The sequence below is a fragment of the Sus scrofa genome, chromosome 3 (genome assembly GCF_054392235.1).
Source record: "Sus scrofa isolate SSC_HxYL_T2T_F1_AM1 chromosome 3, Sscrofa_HxYL_maternal_Yorkshire_Landrace_v2.0, whole genome shotgun sequence".
Taxonomy (NCBI): domain Eukaryota; kingdom Metazoa; phylum Chordata; class Mammalia; order Artiodactyla; family Suidae; genus Sus; species Sus scrofa.
The window spans coordinates 71,795,550-71,815,888 of record NC_139385.1 but is presented as its reverse complement, the minus strand read 5'-3'; the positions used below and the strand labels follow the sequence as shown (position 1 = coordinate 71,815,888).

General features: G+C 40.3%; 2 protein-coding genes across 2 annotated transcripts in view; both read left to right on the top strand.

Annotated features, from left to right (window-relative positions):
• LOC146404707 (uncharacterized) overlaps positions 1-4,377 on the top strand; it is a gene marked incomplete at its 5' end in the record, with an annotated part of 55,324 nt that extends 50,947 nt beyond the window's left edge. Inside the window, one exon of the mRNA XM_085016189.1 lies at positions 4,235-4,377. The remainder of the gene's footprint in view (positions 1-4,234) is intronic.
• KCMF1 (potassium channel modulatory factor 1) overlaps positions 4,166-20,339 on the top strand; it is a 32,219-nt gene continuing 16,045 nt past the window's right edge. Inside the window, 3 exon segments of the mRNA XM_021087303.2 lie at positions 4,166-4,213; positions 4,216-4,402; positions 7,865-8,004. Coding sequence (XP_020942962.2) covers positions 4,181-4,213; positions 4,216-4,402; positions 7,865-8,004 — 360 coding nt within the window. The 5' untranslated portion in view covers positions 4,166-4,180.

Sequence of the window (20,339 nt, the reverse complement as noted above, 5' to 3'; positions counted from 1 at the left end):
TTAAGCTTTGTTCATTTACATTTGTTGGAGGATAGAAAGAAAGAAAAGTGGAGCCCAAAGGGTAATGTCAGATGGGACATGCCAGAAAGTTAGTGTTCAAAACTGAGCTTCCTTTTCTGGCACCTTTTTTTTTTTTTTTTTTTTTTTGTCTTTTTTTGTCTTTTGTTGTTGCTGTTGCTGTTGTTGCTATTTCTTGGGCCGCTCCCGCGGCATATGGAAGTTCCCAGGCTAGGGGTTGAATCGGAGCCATAGCCACCGGCCTACGCCAGAGCCACAGCAACGTGGGATCCGAGCCGCGTCTGCAACCTACACCACAGCTCACGGCAACGCCGGATCGTTAACCCACTGAGCAAGGGCAGGGACTGAACCCGCAACCTCATGGTTCCTAGTTGGATTCGTTAACCACTGCGCCACGATGGGAACTCCTCTGGCACCTTTTTAGCTGAGTTCACACTACATTTTGTTTGATAACAGTTATTGTACCATGTCACATTAAACTTTCATTTGTGAATCTAAGTAGATACTTACCCCCTTTCAATGTTATTATAGTGCCTGGAAGCTTTTTTTTTTTTTTTTTTTTTGCTTTTTAAGGCCTCACTCGAGGCATATGGAAGTTCCCAGGCTAGGGGTCAAATCAGAGGTACAGCTGTCGGCCTGCAAACTCACGGCAACGCCAGATCCTTAATCTACTCACTGATCGAGGCCAGGGATTGAACCTGCATCCTCATGGATACTAATGGAATTCACTTCCGCTGCGCCACAACAGGAACTCCTTTTGTTGTTCTGGTTTTTTTGTTGGAAAGCTATTTTGAATAAGGAAATTTTGCCATATTACATTGTTTTGCTCATCATTTTTTCAGGGAAGCTTTGGCCACACCATGTATTTTTTGCTTTATTTTTCTCCATAGCACTTATTTTCTAACTTGCTTTATAGCTTTGTTTTTAATACGCATCCTCACTCACTATTTAAGGCTAGCATTCATTCTCTTTTAATTCATTCTGTAAGGTGCCTTTGGGTTGTTAAAAGCCCCCCCCTTTTTTCTTTTTTCTTTTTTTTGTTTGCAAAACCTGTGAACATTCTTCTGGTGTGCACAGGCACCAGAGGATTCCCCAGGGCATATATTTAAGAGCGAAACTGCAAAATTCTGGGAATTGCACATGTTTAATGTGACTAGAATATGAAGAAAATTTTAGAGTGGTTGTGCTGATTCCTGTTGCCACCAGCAGAGCAGAGTGTTTCTGTTGTTCCTTGTCTTTACCAACCCTTGATATCAACAGACTGCCTAATTGTTAGATGTAAAATGACAGCTCTTGATGGTTTTATTTGTACTTCTTTGATGACTAAGGAGATTGAGCATCTTTTCATATATTGATTGGTCATATATGTTTATTGTTCTTTGCCCATTGATGTCTTTGTCCATTTTTCCATTAGATGTTCATCATTTTCCTACTGATATGTAAGAGTTCCTTAATGTGTTCTGTATACCTAACTTTGGTCTGTCATGTATGTTGCATTTATCACCAGTTTCTGAGCCTTGTCAGTTCCATCTCTAGGATATTAAAAAATGAAGAAAGTCTTAATTTTAATGTGGTTTAATATATCTCTTTATGGTTTGGGCCCTGCGTGTGTGTTTTAAGAAATTGTTTCCTAGAGTTACTTTATCCAGCGGGTTAAGGGCATGGCCAGAAAAAAAGAAATTGTTTCCTACTCTGAGCTCATAAAAATATTACCCTCTATTGTCTTCAGAGTTTTTTTTTTTTTTTTTTACTTTCCTTTCACTTTTGTCTTTAAGCCGTCTGGAATTGATGGGGGGGGGGGTGGAAATCCGTGGAAGAGATCCGGTTTTATTTTCCCCCTCTATGGATGATCACCTGTTCTGGTACCATTTACTGTCTACTCCTTTCCTCACTGATCTCTAATGACCTTTTACTATCATGAAACAGATTTCAATGTGGGGCTTTCTATTCTGTTCCTTTGGTCAGTTCATCTGTCTCTATGCCAAGACATTTTATCTTAATTACTGTAGCTTTGTATTAGTAGCTCTTGATTTGTTAAGCAGATCCCTCCATCTTGTTATTCTTTTTTTTTTTTTTTTTTTTTTTGCTTTTTAGGGCCGCACCCTCAGCACATGGAGGTTCCCAGACTAGGGGTCCAGTCAGAGCTACAGCTGCCAGCCTGCAACACCAGCTCCTTAATCTGCTGAGTGAGGCCAGGGATCGAACCCACAACTCATGGTTCCTAGTTGGATTCGTTTCCACTGTGCCACAATGGGAACTCCATCAAATGGCATTTTTTTTTTTTTATTGTGGTAAAATATGCATGACCTAAAATCTGTCATTTTAATGCTTTTTACATGTACATTTTGGTGGCATTGGTACCTTTGCATTGTACAACTATTACCATTATCCATTTCCAGAATTTTTCATCATCGCAAACTGAAACCCAGTAAACAGTACCCCCCTTCCACCCACCTCTAGTAAACCACTCTTCTGCTTTGTTTTTTTTCTGTGAATTTGACTAGTCTAAGTACCTCATGTAAGTAGAATCATAAATGGGGCGTTTTAAAAAATATTTTTATCTCATTTGGAATGAAGAAACTAATTCTATTTAATTGGTTTTTTACTTTAAGCAACCTTGCTTAAAATGCTTTATTCTAAACACTTAGCTGTATTCAGGAGTTCCTATTGTGGTGCAGCGGAAACGAATCCAACTGGGAATCATAGAGTTTCGGGTTTGATCCCTGGCCTCACTCAGTGGGTTGAGGATCTGGCCTTGCCATGGGCTGTGGTGTAGGTCTCAGACGAAGCTCTGATCTGGCGTTGATGTGACTGGCCTAGGCCAGCAGCTGCAGCTCCAATTGGATCCTAGTCTGGGAACTTCCATATGCCACAAGTGTGGCCCTAAAAGGCAAAAAAAAAAAAAAAAAAAAAAAAAATAGCTGTATTGGGGTTTTCTATACAAATAAGTATGTCATATATGAATAAAAGGCTTTCCTACCATTAAACCTGCCCATTGAGATTTAAATTGTAATTAATTTTTTTCTTTTTACATTTAGACATTTGGTTCATTTTGTTTTCTTTCCTTTTATTCTGGGCTGCACCAGTGGCATTCAGAAGTCCCTGGGCCAGGGATCGAACCTGAGCCACAGCAGTGACAACTCTTGAGTCCTTAACTGCTAGGCCATCAGGGAACTCTTTGGCTCATTTTCATATCTGTTGGTTGCCTCTTTTTTTTCAAGCTCCTTTTAACTGTTAAGTATATTTGGTATTCAATTCTGATACAAACCTTTGCCAGTCTGATTCCACTCTCTGTTTCTGCTACTTCTTTCTGATGGTGTTTTTTTGTTGGTGGTGGTATCTCGTGTATGAACTCTTATTCCTTGGAATTTTGTTTCTGCCAGATGCTTGGCGGCAGTTCTAGTTCAGGATCACTTTAAGTTAAATTCTTGAAAGTTCCCTTGTGGTGCAGTGGGTTAAAGATCTGGTGTTGCCACAGCTGTGGCATAGGCCACAACTTCAACATGCTTTCACTTCCCTGATCTGGGAACTTCTGTATGCCGTGGCCAAAATAATAATAATAATAAAATAAATTCTTCACCAGAAACCATTTGGAAGTCTGAATTTAGGCTCTTTACTTATAACCACAAACCAGCCCAGACTTCTTATAAGTCTTTTGTTGTTTTTTGTTTTTTGTTGTTTCGTTTTTTTGTTGTTGTTTCGTACCTAGTGGGAGGAGAATTTCACAGGCGAGTTTTGTAATCCCTAAGGAGGATTTTTAGCTCACCTGTATACTGAGGGTATATTAGCGTCTAAGCTTTGTAAGGAATTGCCTATCAGACACCCCACCATGGTAGACATTGGTGTTTGCTTCCTATGCTTTGTTTTTCCTGTAATACTGTGAAAATCTAAGCTCAGATTTTTCCAGGTAGATGCCCACCTCCTTTAGTGATTCCAGTTACCTGTTCCTCTTTCACTTGGTTTTTTATCCTCTTCCTAGTTCATCAAGACATTTGAAAAGTTGTTCTACATTTTGTCAGACATGAAGTTATTTTCATTAGGAGTGTAAATCCAGTAATAAATCCACTATATTGTTGAAAGTTCCCATATCATTTTACTATGTTGTTTCTAGTCATTTTGGAAAGGAAATATGGGGTTAGAAGTGCAGCTTTATAAAAATGAAATGGAGAATGGCCTTTTATGACTGCTAATTAATACTATTTCTTTTTCCTTATAGGTGTCAGCTGTGATGCATGTTTAAAAGGAAATTTTCGAGGTCGCAGATATAAGTGCTTAATTTGCTACGATTACGATCTTTGTGCATCTTGTTATGAAAGTGGTGCAACAACAACAAGGCATACAACTGACCACCCAATGCAGTGCATATTAACAAGGGTAGATTTTGGTACGTATTTATTTAAAATTCTGAATTATCATTTAGAATTGTGTGTATGTGTGAAGAAGTAAAGGCACAGTATTCTAACTCATTCCCAGTAGCATATGTGAGGCACCAAATTCTCTAAAAATAACATGAATCTTACTTTCATATTCCAAGTAATTATTTATCTTAATCATAGTTTATTTATGAAAGCCATTTGGAAATAAATACAACTGGCAAAGTATGAAATAGAAGAGTGCCTCAGTAAAGAAGGAATAAAGCTTAAACTGATTGTTCTTGCTAACAGTACACAAGTATTATTGCTCTAGTTATCAGGAGGCAGGTTATTTCTGCTGTTGATGCACTGTCAGCTAATAAGAAAAGCTTTAAATATTACCATGCTGTAATTTCTTACTTAGCACTTGTTACTCTCTGTCTTTTTTCAATTTAGATACACCTGTGGCATGTGGAAGTTTCTGGGCCAGGGATCAACCCATGCTGCTGCAGTGACAGTGCCAGATCCTTAACCCACTGCACCACAATAGAACTCCTATTATCTGTCTTCTTTGATTTGATTATAGCCATCCTAGTGGGTGTGAAGTTGTGGTGTCTCATGTAGTTTTGATGCTTGGTCATATTGACCATCTTTCCCTGTGCTGATTAGTTATGTGTATAAATGTCTATTCAGATCCTCGGCCCATTTTTTAATGGGGCAATATATCTTTTATTATTGAGATTTCATTGTTCTTTGTATATTCTGTATACAAGTTCCTTACAGATGGATGGTTTGCAGAAATTTTCTCGCATTCTGTGGCTTATCTTTTCCCTTTCTTGATGGTATGTTTTGAAGCACAAAAGTTTTAATTTTGATGTTAATTTTGGGGGGGGGGTGTCGTATCTAGGAAACCATTACCTAATCCAAGATCATGAAGAATTAAAACTGTGTTTTCATGTAAGAGTTTTATAATTTTAGTATTTACATTTAGATTTTGATACATTTTGAATTAATTTTTATGTGTAGAATGAGGTAGAAGTCCACCTTCATTCTTTCACACATAGATGTTCAGTTGTCCTAGAATCATTTGTTGAAAAGACTATTCTTTTTTATATGTTTTTTTTTGTTTTGGTTTTTTTGTCTTTTGTCTTTTTAGGGCAACACCCACGGCATGTGGAGGTTCCCAGGCTAGGGGTCAGAGCTGCAGCCGCTGACCTACTATGCCACAGCCACAGCCACAGCAACACCCAGATCCTTAACCCACTGAGCAAGGCTGGGGATCAAACCCGAGTCCTCATGGATACTAGTTGGGTTTATTAACCACTGAGCCACAATGGGAACTCCAGAAAAGACTATTCTTTATCCAGGGAATTGTCTTGGCACTCTTATTAAAAGTCAGTTGACTAGAGAGAAGAGGAAAATTGGGGTGATGTTGGTGAAAGGATACAAAGTTTTGTTATGAAGATGAATAAGTTCTAGAGATCTAATGCACAGCATGTTGATGACCACAGAACAGTATTGTGTAGTGTACTTGAAATTTTCCAGGAGGATAGACTTTTTTTTTCCTTTACCCGTGGCATGCCGAAATTTCTGAGCCAGGAACCGAACCTGAGCCACAGCAGTGACAATGCTGGATCCTTAATCTCTAGGCCACTAGGGAACTCTAGGAGGACAGATCTTACATGAAATCTCTCCACACTTATACACACAGTGATAACTATCTAGAGGGAGAGATGGTAATTAGCTTGACTGGTGATCTTTTCACAATGTATACAAATTTTATAACATGAATATATATAATTTTTATGTCGAAGATATATTAATAAAGCTGTTAAAAATCAATCGACCATAAATGTCAATTTTTATTTCTGGACTCCCAATCTATTCCATTGATTTAAATGCCTCTCTGCCAGTACCACAGTGTCTCAACTGTGTAGTAATAAGCTTTGAAATTTAAAAAGTGCGAGTCTTCCAACTTTGTTCTTTTTCAAGAGTGTTTGTTTGGGTATTCTAGATCCCTTGAATTTGGGGTGAATTTTAGGATCAACTTGTCGAATTTCTGCAAAGGAGCCAACTGAGATTTTGATAGGAATTGTTTTGTATCTGTAGATGAGTTTGAAAGTAATGATATTAAACCTGCCAACCCATGAATGTGGTCTTTCTTTTATTTAGGTTATCTTTAATTTCTTTCAACAACATTTTCTATTATTAGAGGATGAATGTTATACTTCTTTTATTAAATGTATCCTAAATGTTTTATTCTTTTCTTATTGTAAATGGAATTTTTTTTTTTTTTTAATTTTATTTTGAAAGTTCCCTGGTGTCTCAGTGGGTTAAGGATCCAGTGTTGTCACTTCTGTGGCTCAGGTTCAGTCTCTGGCCTGGGAACTTCTGCATGCCATGGGCACAGCCAAAAAAAAAAAATAGATAAAAAAATAAAGGTTCCCACATGTTCCCTTTCAGCCAGTATTCCTGATCTTAGGGGGAAGGCACCTAGTCTTTCACCCGTAAGTACGATGTTAGCTGTGCGTTTTCTTATAGATGCCCTTTATCAGATGAGGAAGTGCTATTCTTTAATATAATTATCCCCACCAACCCCAAATTCACCTGGCAAGTCTTGTGGACATAATAAATGGTCAATATATACATAATGGGTAAATATTTTTGATAATCTAAATTTCCCTAGAAGTGAATGTGAACATATCTATCATATAGTAAACACTTTCGTTTTCTCTTCTCACAAAAATAATCATATCCTCTTGAATTAGTTGCTTCTTTCACATTAAATAATGAGATCTTTGTGATGAGGTGGCAAAACATAGTAAGTATACTTAAATTGCATTTCCTTCTGTGGAGAAAATTAGACCTATTCCTTGAGATGTATTAATCAGGCAAACAAATTATTCCCACAGACTCTTACCAGTTGATCAGTTCTTCAGTAACCAAGTTGGGCAGAGTATGTTGTGGTAGTATACCCTTCAGGTTAGCAATTTCAGGAACTGAATGCTTAGTGTTCTTCCTGCTATATGAACGGTATGTTCTGTAGATGACAGCTCGTCTAGGAGTTAGCATGATGATCATTGTCATCTGTTGTTTTCCTCTGCTTACTCATGTTCCTGTATATGATACATGCTGCTGATTCTTTGTGTTGACATTGACATTGTCACAGTGTAGACAAATGTAAAGGAAAAAATAAATTACAATAAAATTAGAACCAGATGTGAACTTAGATATGTTTCAGAATTAAATGAAGAGATAAAAAGCTGTCTGCTATAAGGCTACAGTAGCAAGTGGAGAAGAAATTTTGGAAGAGAGTGAGGATGTTAGCGATGTAATAGAGGTGGTACCTAAGCCCGTCCTGACAGAGTGATGTTGTTGGTAGAGATTTCAGGCACACTTTTCTTTTACATTACTATACCATATGATTACATTTTTATATATTTCTTAAAACTAATAATAATTATTTCTCAATGCAACCCCACTCTACTTTTCAGATTTGTACTATGGTGGGGAAGCTTTCTCTGTAGAGCAGCCACAGTCTTTTACTTGTCCCTATTGTGGAAAAATGGGCTATACGGAGACATCTCTTCAAGAACATGTTACTTCTGAACACGCGGAAACATCAACAGAAGTGGTAAGTGAAGCAGCCTTGTACCTAAACGATGTGGTAAAGCACATGATTTCTAACCTAAATAAAGCCATGTCACTGCCATCTACCTCCTGCCCACTGAACTGATGTTATTTGCGTGATAATTCTTAAAACGATCTTCTGGCAGCAAATTTTACACATCCTGAGAGACTGTATGTGTACAAGATAAGGCTCCCCATTTGTCCACACCAGCCTTTCTTCCCTTGTTTCTAAAAGCACAATGTGGAATCTTGACCAAACTCAGGAACCTTCTGTAAACATGTTTTGAAAAGGTTTAAAGCACTTCAACCTGCAGCACATCTCTGTTTATAGTATTCTTTTTTTTTTTTTTTTTTTTTTGTCTTTTTGCTATCTCTTGGGCTGCTCCTGCGGCATATGGAGGTTCCCAGGCTGGGTCTAATCAGAGCTGTAGCCACCGGCCTACGCCAGAGCCACAGCAACGCAGGATCATTAACCCACTGAGCAAGGCCAGGGACCGAACCCGCAACCTCATGGTTCCTAGTCGGATTCGTTAACCACTGCGCCACGACGGGAACTCCTGTTTATAGTATTCTTGCTCCCTGCTTGATTTTTCTTCTATAAGGAAGCTTACACCAGGAAAATTTAAATCTTTGGTCATATATGAGGTAGTAATTCGTTGCCACATCTCATTGTAACATATCACTAACCTTACTTGATTTTCATCAGATCATATCTCTTGCTTCAAAGGTCAAAGTTTTGAGGTCCCTAGAAGTTTTCTCCTACTCTGATATTTTCCAGTGGCTAGAAGCCAGGGATTCAGAATAATATACAAACAGTCTTGCCTTAAAAGCTTTTTGGATATTTTACTTGACATCTGAGCCAGCATATATCCAACTTGGAGAAATGATGAATGTACCCTGAAGAGTGCCCCCCCACCCCCACCCCTGATTTGGTAACAGTAGATAAAGTGAGCCAGGAGGGCTGGAACTGTGGCTGTGGAACCTGGAGAGTGTGGACACAGGCAGTCACACATGGCTTCAACTCGTCAGTCCCTAAACGTACTCAAAACAAACTAAGGAGTTCCCATTGTGGTGCAGTGGAAACGGATCTGACTAGGAACCATGAGGTTGCGGGTTCGATCCCTGGCCTCACTCGGTGGGTTAAGAATCTGGTATTGCCATGAACTGTGGTGTAGGCCGCAGATGCGGCTCAGATCTGGTGTTGCTGTGGCTGTGGTGTAGGCCAGCGGCTACAGCTCCGATTAGACCCCTAGCCTAGGAACCTCTATATACCTTGAGGGTGGCCCTGAAAAAAAAGACCAAAAAAAAAAAAAAGAACTAACTGAAACTCCAGAGGAACAAAGTAGTGTGTCCAAGGATGTACAACTCGAAAGGGGCAGAACAGGTGTTTGAACTCAGCCAGAGTTCCTCTGGGCTGTAGAATCCCTGCTTAACCTCAGCCCCATTCTGTCTCCACTATAGCCCTGCTGTTAGAGTTGTGAGGAATACAGGTTCACTTTCATTCCCACTCACACTGCCAGTTTGATGTTAAAGTTGTTATAAGATTTATAGTTCAAATAGTTGGTAAATTTACATTATGTAGTCCTCAAGTCAAATGTTACCATTTAACGGCTCAGAAATGCTCTCATCTTGCCACTTGGGGAACCTCAGAACACTACCATCACACTTCACAAGTGTTCTTAATCTGTTCTTTTTATTCTGCAGAGGTGATTTTGTTGCATTTTGGAACAGTCAAAAAACGGTGTGAAGAATACTGATTTGATTACCTTTCTATCCTGGTTCTTGTGGAAAAGTGGAAATAATTTCTCTTTGATTTAATTTCTAAGTTGGGGTATTTATTTACCTAGCTGTAATACCAGGCATTCTTGTATTGTAAACCAGGGATTCTTAAGTCATTATTATATTAGTCAATAGGCCTGAGTATAATACGTGCTTTCATCACCCCATTGGACAACAGCTTAGGTTTCCACATCCAAAATTGGAGAACGCAGTGGAAATTTAAGTGTTCTCCATGACTGAAAAGCCATTCCTTTTTTTCAAATAAGAATCAACCACCAGCAGCCTTGCTTTTTTTTTTTTCCAGAAAGTAAATACAATGTATTTATACTTTTTTTTTTTTTTCCTGGCCACACGCATGGCATGTGGAAGTTCCCAGGTCGGGGATGGAACCCAAGCCACAACGGTGACAGTGCCGATCCTTAACCCACTGAACCACCAAGGACCTCCTCACAATTTATTTATACTCCATATATAGTTTAAAAATTAAATGCCATCTACAAATGGCTTTGTGGTCTGTCTCTCATAAGTTGTATTCAGTTATGTGCTTTCATTTAGTTCCCCAACTCTTGGAACATAGCTCAAGGCAGAAGCCATACTGTTGTTTTGTTTTGTTTTGTTTCTTTGTCTTTTTGGGGCCACACCCACGGCAAATGGAGGTTCCCAGGCCAGGGATCGAATTGGAGCTGTAGCCACTGGCCTATGCCACAGCAACGTTAAATTTGAGCCGCATCTGCAACCTATGCTACAGCTCATGGCAATGTCAGATCCTTAACCCACTGAGTGAGGCCAGGGATCAGAACCTGCATCCTCATGGGTAGTAGTCAGGTTCATTTCCACTGAGCTACGACAGGATCTCCCCATACTGTTTTTTCATATTAGTGTTTGTGGAAATTTTTAAGGATTTCTCCCTCTTGACCAGCTCTTAGTCTGCATGACCACTGCATCTGCCTCTGTTCCCACCCGTAACACACCCAGACCTCTGAAAGTGAAAAATAGCAAGCAGACAAGAATCTTTGATGTGAAAGTACATGATTCTTTGAATCGTATAGGTCATGTCCTAGGTCTGGGGCTGGCATTTAGCAGGTGCACCACATATGGCGCACTGATTAGTGTCCATGCTGAAGGATTGATGCCTCTTCCATAACAGTTGTTAAATGTTTTGAATTCCTCTCAGTGTATATGTGAAGCATGTTGTCACCTGTGATGTGTTATAGGTATACATAATGTCCAGGTGATGTATTACTGTGTGTCCCCACTCAACACCCTCCCTGCTGTGTTTTGCCAAGTTATGGTAATTGAAATATTTTTTTAATTCTAGAGTTCAAGAGGGACTCATGTCATTTTGGTAGAGAAGATTCACATAATAACTGACTGTATCTCCTTTTTTATCTCTGTTTATATTTTTCTTTCTAAATACTCAGTTTGCTCTCTTGTCTTTGACCCTGTGATTCCTGCATGTGTCATCTGCACCTTCCTTTAGGATGTAAGGATGTCACTCCTCTCACCAGCATCCCTTTGGAACATTTAAGGGCGAGAGGATATATCACTGCTGATATTACTGTCACTGCTAGTAAGCATTTACCGATACCTGACACAGCCAGAAGACAGCTGTGGAAGGTTAATTTTTAAAACAACTTCGTAGCCCTTGTCTATATTTTTGTCTCCTTTTTCAACTTGTGGACTCTAAGGCCTCAATCTAAGATTTGCTTCTATTTTTAATATTAATTTAAGATTACTCAAGAGGCTTTTGATTTTGAGGTTATAGAGGACCCTTTTAAAACTAGATATTAGGAGAAACAACGTCTGACAGAATGCATAGTTAAGCTGATTAAAAAATTTAAAAGCAGGTTGGGTATAGTCTCAGGAGTGTTTTTGTAAACACTAAATCTAATAAAGAGTGTGATTTTTGAAGTTAAGTACAAGTTCTTACAAACCCTCATGGTTATAAAATCTGGTCTTTTGGGACAACTAACTAGATTTTGGTTGTGAGAAGAATTAAGTGGGGAGGTAGCACAGTATATACTTATCCAGATCCATCTACCAGGTAGTACTAGTGAACACTAGAGCTCTGATGGGATTGCAGACATGAAGGATCCTAACATTAAGGAAATGTTAGGAATGTGGAGAATCATTGGGAAGAGCTTTTCTTCTAACATAAAAACATTAAGCAAAACTCCTGAAATTTTTCTTAAATTTTATTTGAGCTGACTTGCCCTGCAGCAAATTAGAAAGCCTTCAGGGATTTTGTTGTTTTTACTTTTTTATTTTATTATTTATTTATTTAGACTTTTTAGGACCCGCACCCACAGCATATGGAGGTTCCCAGGCTAGGCGTCAAATCGGAGCTGTAGCTGCTGGCCTACACCACAGCCACAGCAACACCAGATCTGAGCCGTGCCTGTGACCTACACCACAGCTCATGGCAACGCCAGATCCTTAACCCACTGAACGAGGCCGGGGATCAAACCCGAGTCCTCATGGATACTAGTCCGGCTCGTTTCCTCTGAGCCACGATGGAAACTCCTGAATTTCATTTTAAAAAGACTTTGTTGTGGGGTGGGGGGTGATGGTCATGCCTGTGGCATACAGAGGTTCCTGGGTCAAGGGTCAAATCTGAGCCATGGCAATAACCAATGCCAGATCCTTAATCTGAGGAGCCACCAGGGAACTGAAAAGCCTATTTTAATTCACAGATATGTAGAGCTAACTTCCCAACACATTTATTTCCTTACTAGGAGCAGTAATAGTGGAGTGAACTATAATTTTTTGCAAATTTTCTTATTGAATTTTGTACATTTTCTTAAATATAATGATCTGTTTATCCTTATAACCAGGTAATCCAAAAAGGTAAGCCTTTAAAAGCCAAATACACATTTTTTTAAATTAGGCTTTAATTGACTTAATGTCTGTATCCTTCTTCAGTAAAGAATGCAGCTGGGATATTCCCACTATGGTGGGTTAACGGATCCATGCCGGAAGTTCCCATTATGGCACAGCAGAAACAAACCCAGCTAGTATCCATGAGAATGCCGGTTCGATCCCTGGCCTCACTCAGTGGGTAAGGGATCCGGCGTTTCTGTGAGCTGTGGTGTAGATCACAGACTCAGTTCGTATCCCACGTTTCTGAGGCTGTGGCGTAGGCCAGCAGCCCCAGCTCCAATTCAACCCCTAGCCTGGAAATTCCGTATTCCACAGATGTGGCCATTTAAACAAAAGAAAAAAAAAAAAAAAAAAAAGAGTGCAGTTGGATCTATCTACCTTTTTGTGAACTAACCAATGGTATTTAATAATAGCGGAGGAAAACATAGGATTTGAAAAATACAGGTACTACAGGCAACCACATTGCTGCTACTCAACTGCATTTAGCTAGAGAGGTTATAGAAGTTCAGGATTTGGTACTTGCACCATTTGTGCTTTTCATTACTTTTGACTCAGAACACTTTCTATTTTTTAAATCTCTTTTTCTATCTTTGGTATTTGGCTATCTTTGCACATCTTTAATAATAATTATTTTGAACATATTTGCTTGTTTAAAATCAGATAGTTATACTTTTGATTTTAAGAGTGATCTAGAGCTTTTGGTATCCCAGAAGATATTTCTTTTTTTGTCTTTTTAGGGGTGCACCCATGGCATATGGAGGTTCCCAGGCTAGGGGTCTAATGAGAGCTGTAGCCACGGGCCTATGCCACAGCCACAGCAACGCCAGATCTGAGCCACGTCTGTGACCTATACCACAGCACACGGCAACGCCGGATCCTTAACCCACTGAGCATGGCCAGGGATCAAGCCTGCAACCTCATGGTTCCTAGTCAGATTTGTTTCCACCCAGCAGATTTTTGAGTTGATAGCAGGGAAAAGAATGATAGGAGATACTTTGGAGATTCCAGATTGTTCTAGGATAATCTATAATGTATGTGATTGTCCTGATATTTTAGAAGACATTTCTCTAAGAAATCAGTTCCTTAAGGTGATATGAAGACCAGGAGGAGGCTCGCTTGAAATATAATGAAAATGAGATGATAAAACTTTTCTGGAAAGGTCTCATGCCTGGTAATTCAGAGTATATTGTTATCTCTGGGTGGAGTTTTCATTGCTCTGTACTTTGCTGTTGAATTAAACTTCTGTGGGGGAAGGTGAATGGGCCGTTTTCAGAATGGGAAGAACTAATGTGAGGGGTAAGAGAGCAGCAGGTGTTAGAGACATTCATTTTGAATTCTTTTTTTCCTTTGGCTACTGGTGTGGTTTCTTCTTTGTCCTTTGAAATACCGATTTGTCCAGTTCAGTGTCCACACAGCTAATTTTAAGTCAGTGCATAGAAATGTTTTGCAGGGCCAGCAGAAAGATTTGTAGAAAGAGTGCTATAAAGATAGGAGCTCTCTGGTAGCTCTTGGCAAATTACAAGGTAGCTCAGAAGTTCTTCACATACTTTTCAGCCTTGTCTCTTCCCCTCCTACCACGTCTTTTCCCATTGTGTCCCTTAGGTTAGAAAAACTGGTTAAGAAAATTATTTGAAGGTGCTAATCTCAGTATTTGTAGCTGAGGTTATTTTTTCTAGGAAGTTCTACCAAACTCAGCCTCACTTGACAAACTGGTTATGCTCTTAGAAGAAGAGGATCCAAAGCTTCTGTCATTGCCAGACTCTAAGCTCATTATAAACAACATAAAACCACTAAAGTAGGTAGAGTCATTTCTCATTTTTCACTGAGGTGCTTGCTGGCTTGCCGTTCCTCCCCACACCTCTTCCCCTGCGGCTCACAGAGCTTACTGACAGCATTCAGAGTAAAGGGTTCCTGTTTCCTTTCCTTGCTCTGTTTGAAAGTGAGATAAGCTCACCCCAGGAGAGGTGCAAAAAGTAAAGCTTCCATCAGGGTTTTTCTTTTGGTAAGAATGGATATGAATGCTCATATCCAGAGTGAATTGTGGACAGGATAAAGAAATGGGGCAGCTCTGGAGTTCCCGTCGTGGCACAGTGGTTAACGAATCTGACTAGGAACCATGAGGTTGCAGGTTCGATCCCTGCCCTTGCTCAGCGAGTTAATGATTCGGCGTTGCCGTGAGCTGTGGTGTAGGTCGCAGACGCAGCTCTGATCCCTAGTTGCTGCGGCTCTGGTGTAGGCTGGTGGCTACAGCTCTGATTGGACCCCTAGCCTGGGAACCTCCATATGCCACGGGAGCAGCCCAAGAAGTGGAAAAAAGACAAAGAAAAAAAGAAATGGGGCAGCTCTGACCCCTTTGCAGATGTTTTTCATTGTAGCTAAGTTATGGTTTTCAAGTTTTATGAATTCTCAGGACATCAGTATACACATGTAATTTAAATTTCTGTCCAGGAAGCATGTTTAAAACCAAAACTTGGAGTTCCTGTTGTGGCGCAGTGGAAATGAATCTGACTAGGAACCATGAGATTGCGTGTTCGATCCCTGGCCTTGCTCATTGGGTTAAGGATCTGGCATTGCTGTGGCTGTGGCATAGGCCAGCAGCTGTAGCTCCAGTGAGACCCCTAGCCTGGGAACCTCCATATGCCTCCAGTGCAACCCTAAAAAAAAAGGCAAAAAAAGACCAAAAAAACAAACCAAAAAAAAACTACCAAAACTTGTAATTATTTAGTACTTTTAAATCTTGTATAAAAATATAAGGAAAACTGCAATTTTTGTATTTAACAAAAACTCCCTAACATTCTTTATGCTCTGTCAATGTGCTCACTTAAATCTTAAAAGAACCTGTATCTGTATTGGCAAAATGGCCAGGTTACATGTAGCTCCAACTTAGATTGTTCTAAAGAAGGCCCAAAAGGAGTTTATTGACCATGTGGCCTGTGCTTTTTGTTCTCAAGGCAAAACTTTACTTTTATCTTATTTTCATTATATCTGCAGATTTTATTAAATAAATTACTGTTAATTGGCAAGGGATCCAAAAACCTGGACTTATCAATTAGCCTTGGCAGTTGTTAGTTCAGTAGCATGTCGGCTCTTTTTTAGTATAAGGATTAAAACATATCTCTTGTAAAAGGGATTTTTTTTTTTTTTTTGGCCACACCCACAGCATGTGGAAGTTCCTGGGCCAGGAATCAAACCCACATCATAGCAGTGACCTAAGCCACAGCAGTGACAGTGCTCGATCCTCAACCCTCTAGGCCACCAGGGAACTCCACTAAGGGGTCAGTTATTAAGAAGAGCTTGAACAGAGAAATATTTCCTGGTCTTTCTCAAGACTTCATACATTCATGGCTTCTCACTATGTCTCTCGGAGTATTAACTAAGAATATTACACTTATTACGTGAAGTGTGGGGCAGTGCTTTCTGAAGTCATCAAATCCTTGGAGTCAGACATGGTGGCCATGAGCATGACAGATTTAAAACATGGCCTCTACCCGCACTAAAAACCAAACTAGCTCTTCTGACACAGCTGGATAAAAATGTAAGAAGGAGTCAGGGCTTTGTGACTTGAGGTAGGCCTTGAAAAGGGGGTGTTATTTTGAAAAGTGGACCGAATGAGAAGAGACATGAACCCAAATTCATTGTTGAGAAAGAACATATATAGTAGGTGGAGAGGATGGTACGGGATTGATTTGTTATGGAAGTAGTAGGAAATAAAATTGAATGAGCCAAGTGAGGTCAGATAATAGAGAACCTTTAAACTAGACTTGGCTTGGTGGTCAGTCGAGAAGTTAACCCCTATACAGGGGACTGACATTTTCTCCATCATTTTGCCACCGAGGCTTTCACTTGGGAAGGGAAGGATGGTAGGGTTTGAGTGATTGTGGGTCTTTTGAAACGGGATGAACCTTATCATAATGACTATGTGGATGAGCATGGATCAAAAAAGGATAGAAATTACAAAGAAGCTTTTGCTGCCTGTAATAAGATTACAATTGTCAGAGAAATGATGCCTCAGATATTTAGTGTCACAGAAAGTAACAATCAAAATGGTATAGGGAAATCTACAGCTTTTGTACAGATATTCATGTAAAAAAAAAGTTTCTTGTAGTTCCCTGGTGGCTCAATGAGTTAAGGATCTGACATTGTCACTGCTGTGGCTTGGGTCGCTGCCATGGTAAAGGTTCAATCCTTGGCCTGGGAACTTCTGCATGCCTTAGGTGCAGGGGGAAAAAAAGTTTCTCATGGATCTAAAATTAGATCAAAGAAGTAAATGAATTTATCAAGTTTGTGATCCAGAAGCATGGTCAAGAAATGCCAGTTGCCAAGGCAGTTATTTCACTTAAGGTGTTGACTGTTAAGAACAAGCATGGTGGGAGTTCCCTTTGTGGTTCAGCAGTTAACGAACCTGACTAGGATCCATGAGGATGTGGGTTCAACCCCTGACCTCGCTCACACCATGAGCTGTGGTGTAGGTCGCAGACACAGCTCAGATCCAGCATTGCTGTGGCTGTGGTGTAGGCCGGTGGCTGTAGCTCCGATTCGACCCCTAGCCTGGGAACTTCCATATGCTGTGAGTGGGGCCCTAAAAAGCCAAAAAAAAAAAAAAAAAAAAAAGATAAGAAAAAGAAGAAGCATGGTGTCCCAGAGAGTCTGAGTTCAAGGGCAGTTTCAAGTCGTCTGAGAAGATGATGCAACGAAGTAAATCCTCATGGTGAGGAACCAGCCTAGCTCAGCAGCATCTGCCTGATGATTTGGTGAAAGGCTAGCCTCTATAATAATGCTGCAGTCCTATTTCAGTTAAAACCAGGTTCTATGCTGGATCAGATAGACAGTTTTTTAAAATGCATATTTTAAAATACCAGTGAACAAAATGGGCAAGAAAGGCATTATGAAGCCTATCCCTAAAAGGGGGTGGGAGGAGAGTGAGGAGAAAAGAACTCATCATGTCATGGGAACTTAACTCTCCCTTGTTTTTAAAGCACTCTAGGAGTTCTCTCATGGCAGAGTGGGTTAGATTAAGGATCTAGTATTGTCGCTATAGCCGCTCGGGTTGCTGCTGTGGCATGGGTTCGATCCCTGGCCTGGAACTTCTTTATGGCGCAGACCCAGCTCCCAAAAATTAATAAAATAAAGCACCGTGCAGTAGCCAGACAGAGGATGCCATCTGTAGTGGGTGTTCAAGAAAGAGGCTGGGGGAAATCTGAACTTGCTTTAGACTACTTGATAGTTGTATGGCGTTCTTGCTTAAAAACAAAAGCCTAGCATGCTGATTTTAAATTATTTTTGTATGGACATAACCTGTCACAGGAAAAACGGTTTTGCAATTTCAGTAGTGCCTTGGTATTTACATGTGAAACGATGACTTGAGAAGGTGTGTTCTAGACGCTGGTGACCACTTACGTTAAGACTCTGCCCTGACTGGTTGCCCGCTGGCCATCATACACTGGGACCATGTGGGGAATCGGAAGCCCCGTTGTTTTGGTGTGGGGCTCACCTCACCACGTTGGTTTAGGCTTCCCAAAGGGCTGCAGGTAGAAAGCAGGACTGATGTGCTCTGATGTGCTCCCCTGTGGCAGATGAAGCTCGGGGGTGGGGGGGGAGGGAGCTCTGAAGCAAGGGCAAAGATGGCTAAGGCTGAGAATGGCAAGGACACTTGTGAATAGGCTGTGGGGGGTAGTACGTAACGCCATCTGGTGTTTCGTACAATGGGGTAAGTATTTTTCAATACCATGGTCTGTTTAAGCTAGATTTATCAGACTTTCTAATTATAAAACACCTGAGACCCTTGTCAAACTCCACATTCCACAAACCTTTCAGAGTCGCTTTCCAGGCAGGGATTAGGAAACTATATTTTTAACAAATACTCGAGATAAATTATATCCTTAGCCAAGTTGAGGGAACATTTGACTTAAGCTAATTCAGTGAGCCTTAATGTTGACAAATTGTTTAAGTTAAGCTAATGTGTTAGCTAAAATCAATGGAATTTTCCTGTTTGAGTGATAGGTATTTCTGTACCATTGTGGCAGTGGAGGTATGATAACTATTAAAATTGACAAACTCATAATTTTAGGGTTAATAGTTTATCCTCTGTGTGGAACTTCCCTGTCCTGTAAAAGGTATCAAGTACCATCCTGTGGAGGTAGATGCCTTCAGAGCATGGCCGAATTTGTACCCCAGAGGGCCAGAGTGGTGTCTCGCCCTCTCTTCACTCCCCCCTCTTCCCTTTTGCTCCTGGCCCACTTTGCTCTTGTTTTTCTCTCTTCCCCTTGTTCCCTCCATTATCCCTCAGAAAGTACAGCCTTGAGTTACCAAAGTTTTTATCCTAAAACATGAGTTAGCTCGCTAAGTGTAACATGTAAAAACTTGCAAGGTGACCAGGCCTCTGGTGCCATCAGCACTTGGTTTTCCCTTCCTGGTCCTCATCTGGATTAGCTCCAGGTGGCCCAAGGGTGCAGCGTCTTCCACTTGGTTCTAATCTTGTCTCTTAATTTTTCTGCACCAGTTGCCAAAATAGAGGACCCTCCCACCCTGTAATTCCTCATCCTTGGTAGTTTTGTCCCTAGTCATTAGGGAAGTGTTTGTTTTGGTGTTACTTCTCTTGAATGAGGCAGTCTGAATACCTTCATCCTGCCATCAGCTGTTTTACCTCTAGAATGAAATCTAAAAGATTTTGAGTTACAGAACTGAAATTAACATAGAGTATTGAAGGATCTTGATTTTTTTTTTTTTTTCCCTATTTTACCTCTCTTTCTCAAAGATAGGGACATTCTTTGTCTGTCTGGTATCCATATTTCTCTGTTCTGTCCTTCTGGGAATGCATGTTCTCAGTGAGACTTTGTTCATTTACACACATCTTCAGAGAACTGCAACCGCTGCAGCATTTTTATGCACTTCAGGTTATGCATAGAGTTTATCCAAAGGCCAGTCTGAAAGGAAATATCCTAGAAGGAAGATGACTTTTCCTTTTGGTGGTTGTTTTCTCTTTGGATAAAAATCTTATGCATGATCTGGAAGTTGTTTCTGCTTCTTTAAACCTTACCAGTCTTTTTGCTTTAAGCAAATCTGGTCACAAATCCCAAACAAGAAAGAAATCACATGTCCTGCATTTCTCAAAAAGAGTTTACAAGACTGACACATGTGAAAAGTAAAATAAGTGTATCAGACTCTGCCCCACAGTGTCACAGCACAGAAATGGTACCAAACTCTAAGTTCCTTGTAAAGAGAGAGTTGATAATCTGTAAACTTGTGAACAGATCAAATTACTTTTCTCTCTGACAGAGAAAAAAGTATCTGACCACCTTTCTGGCATCTTCTCAAAAAGGCACAAGCCTGTCTATCTACTTCTTTCTCTCATAGGTTTGTCCCATCCTGGCCTCCTTACTTTCTTTGCACATTGTCTTGCTTAAATGTTATTTTTCATGAGAATTTTTAGGTTTTCTTAAGGCTGTTTCCCCGAGTCCTGGGGCAGATGATCAGCACAGCTGACTGACTGCACACAGAGGAACTGGAATCACATCGCTTCTGCTTTCTTGTCATTAGAAAATGGGGATTTGTGTTCGCTTTGGCTCGAGGCATCAGAGTAGTTTGTTCTCCCTCCATATCCCAGGGTTGTCCTTCCGTTCTGCCACTCTCTTCTGCTCTGCTGCGAACTGGCAGTAAGGTCACCCAAAGGCCCAGCTTTAC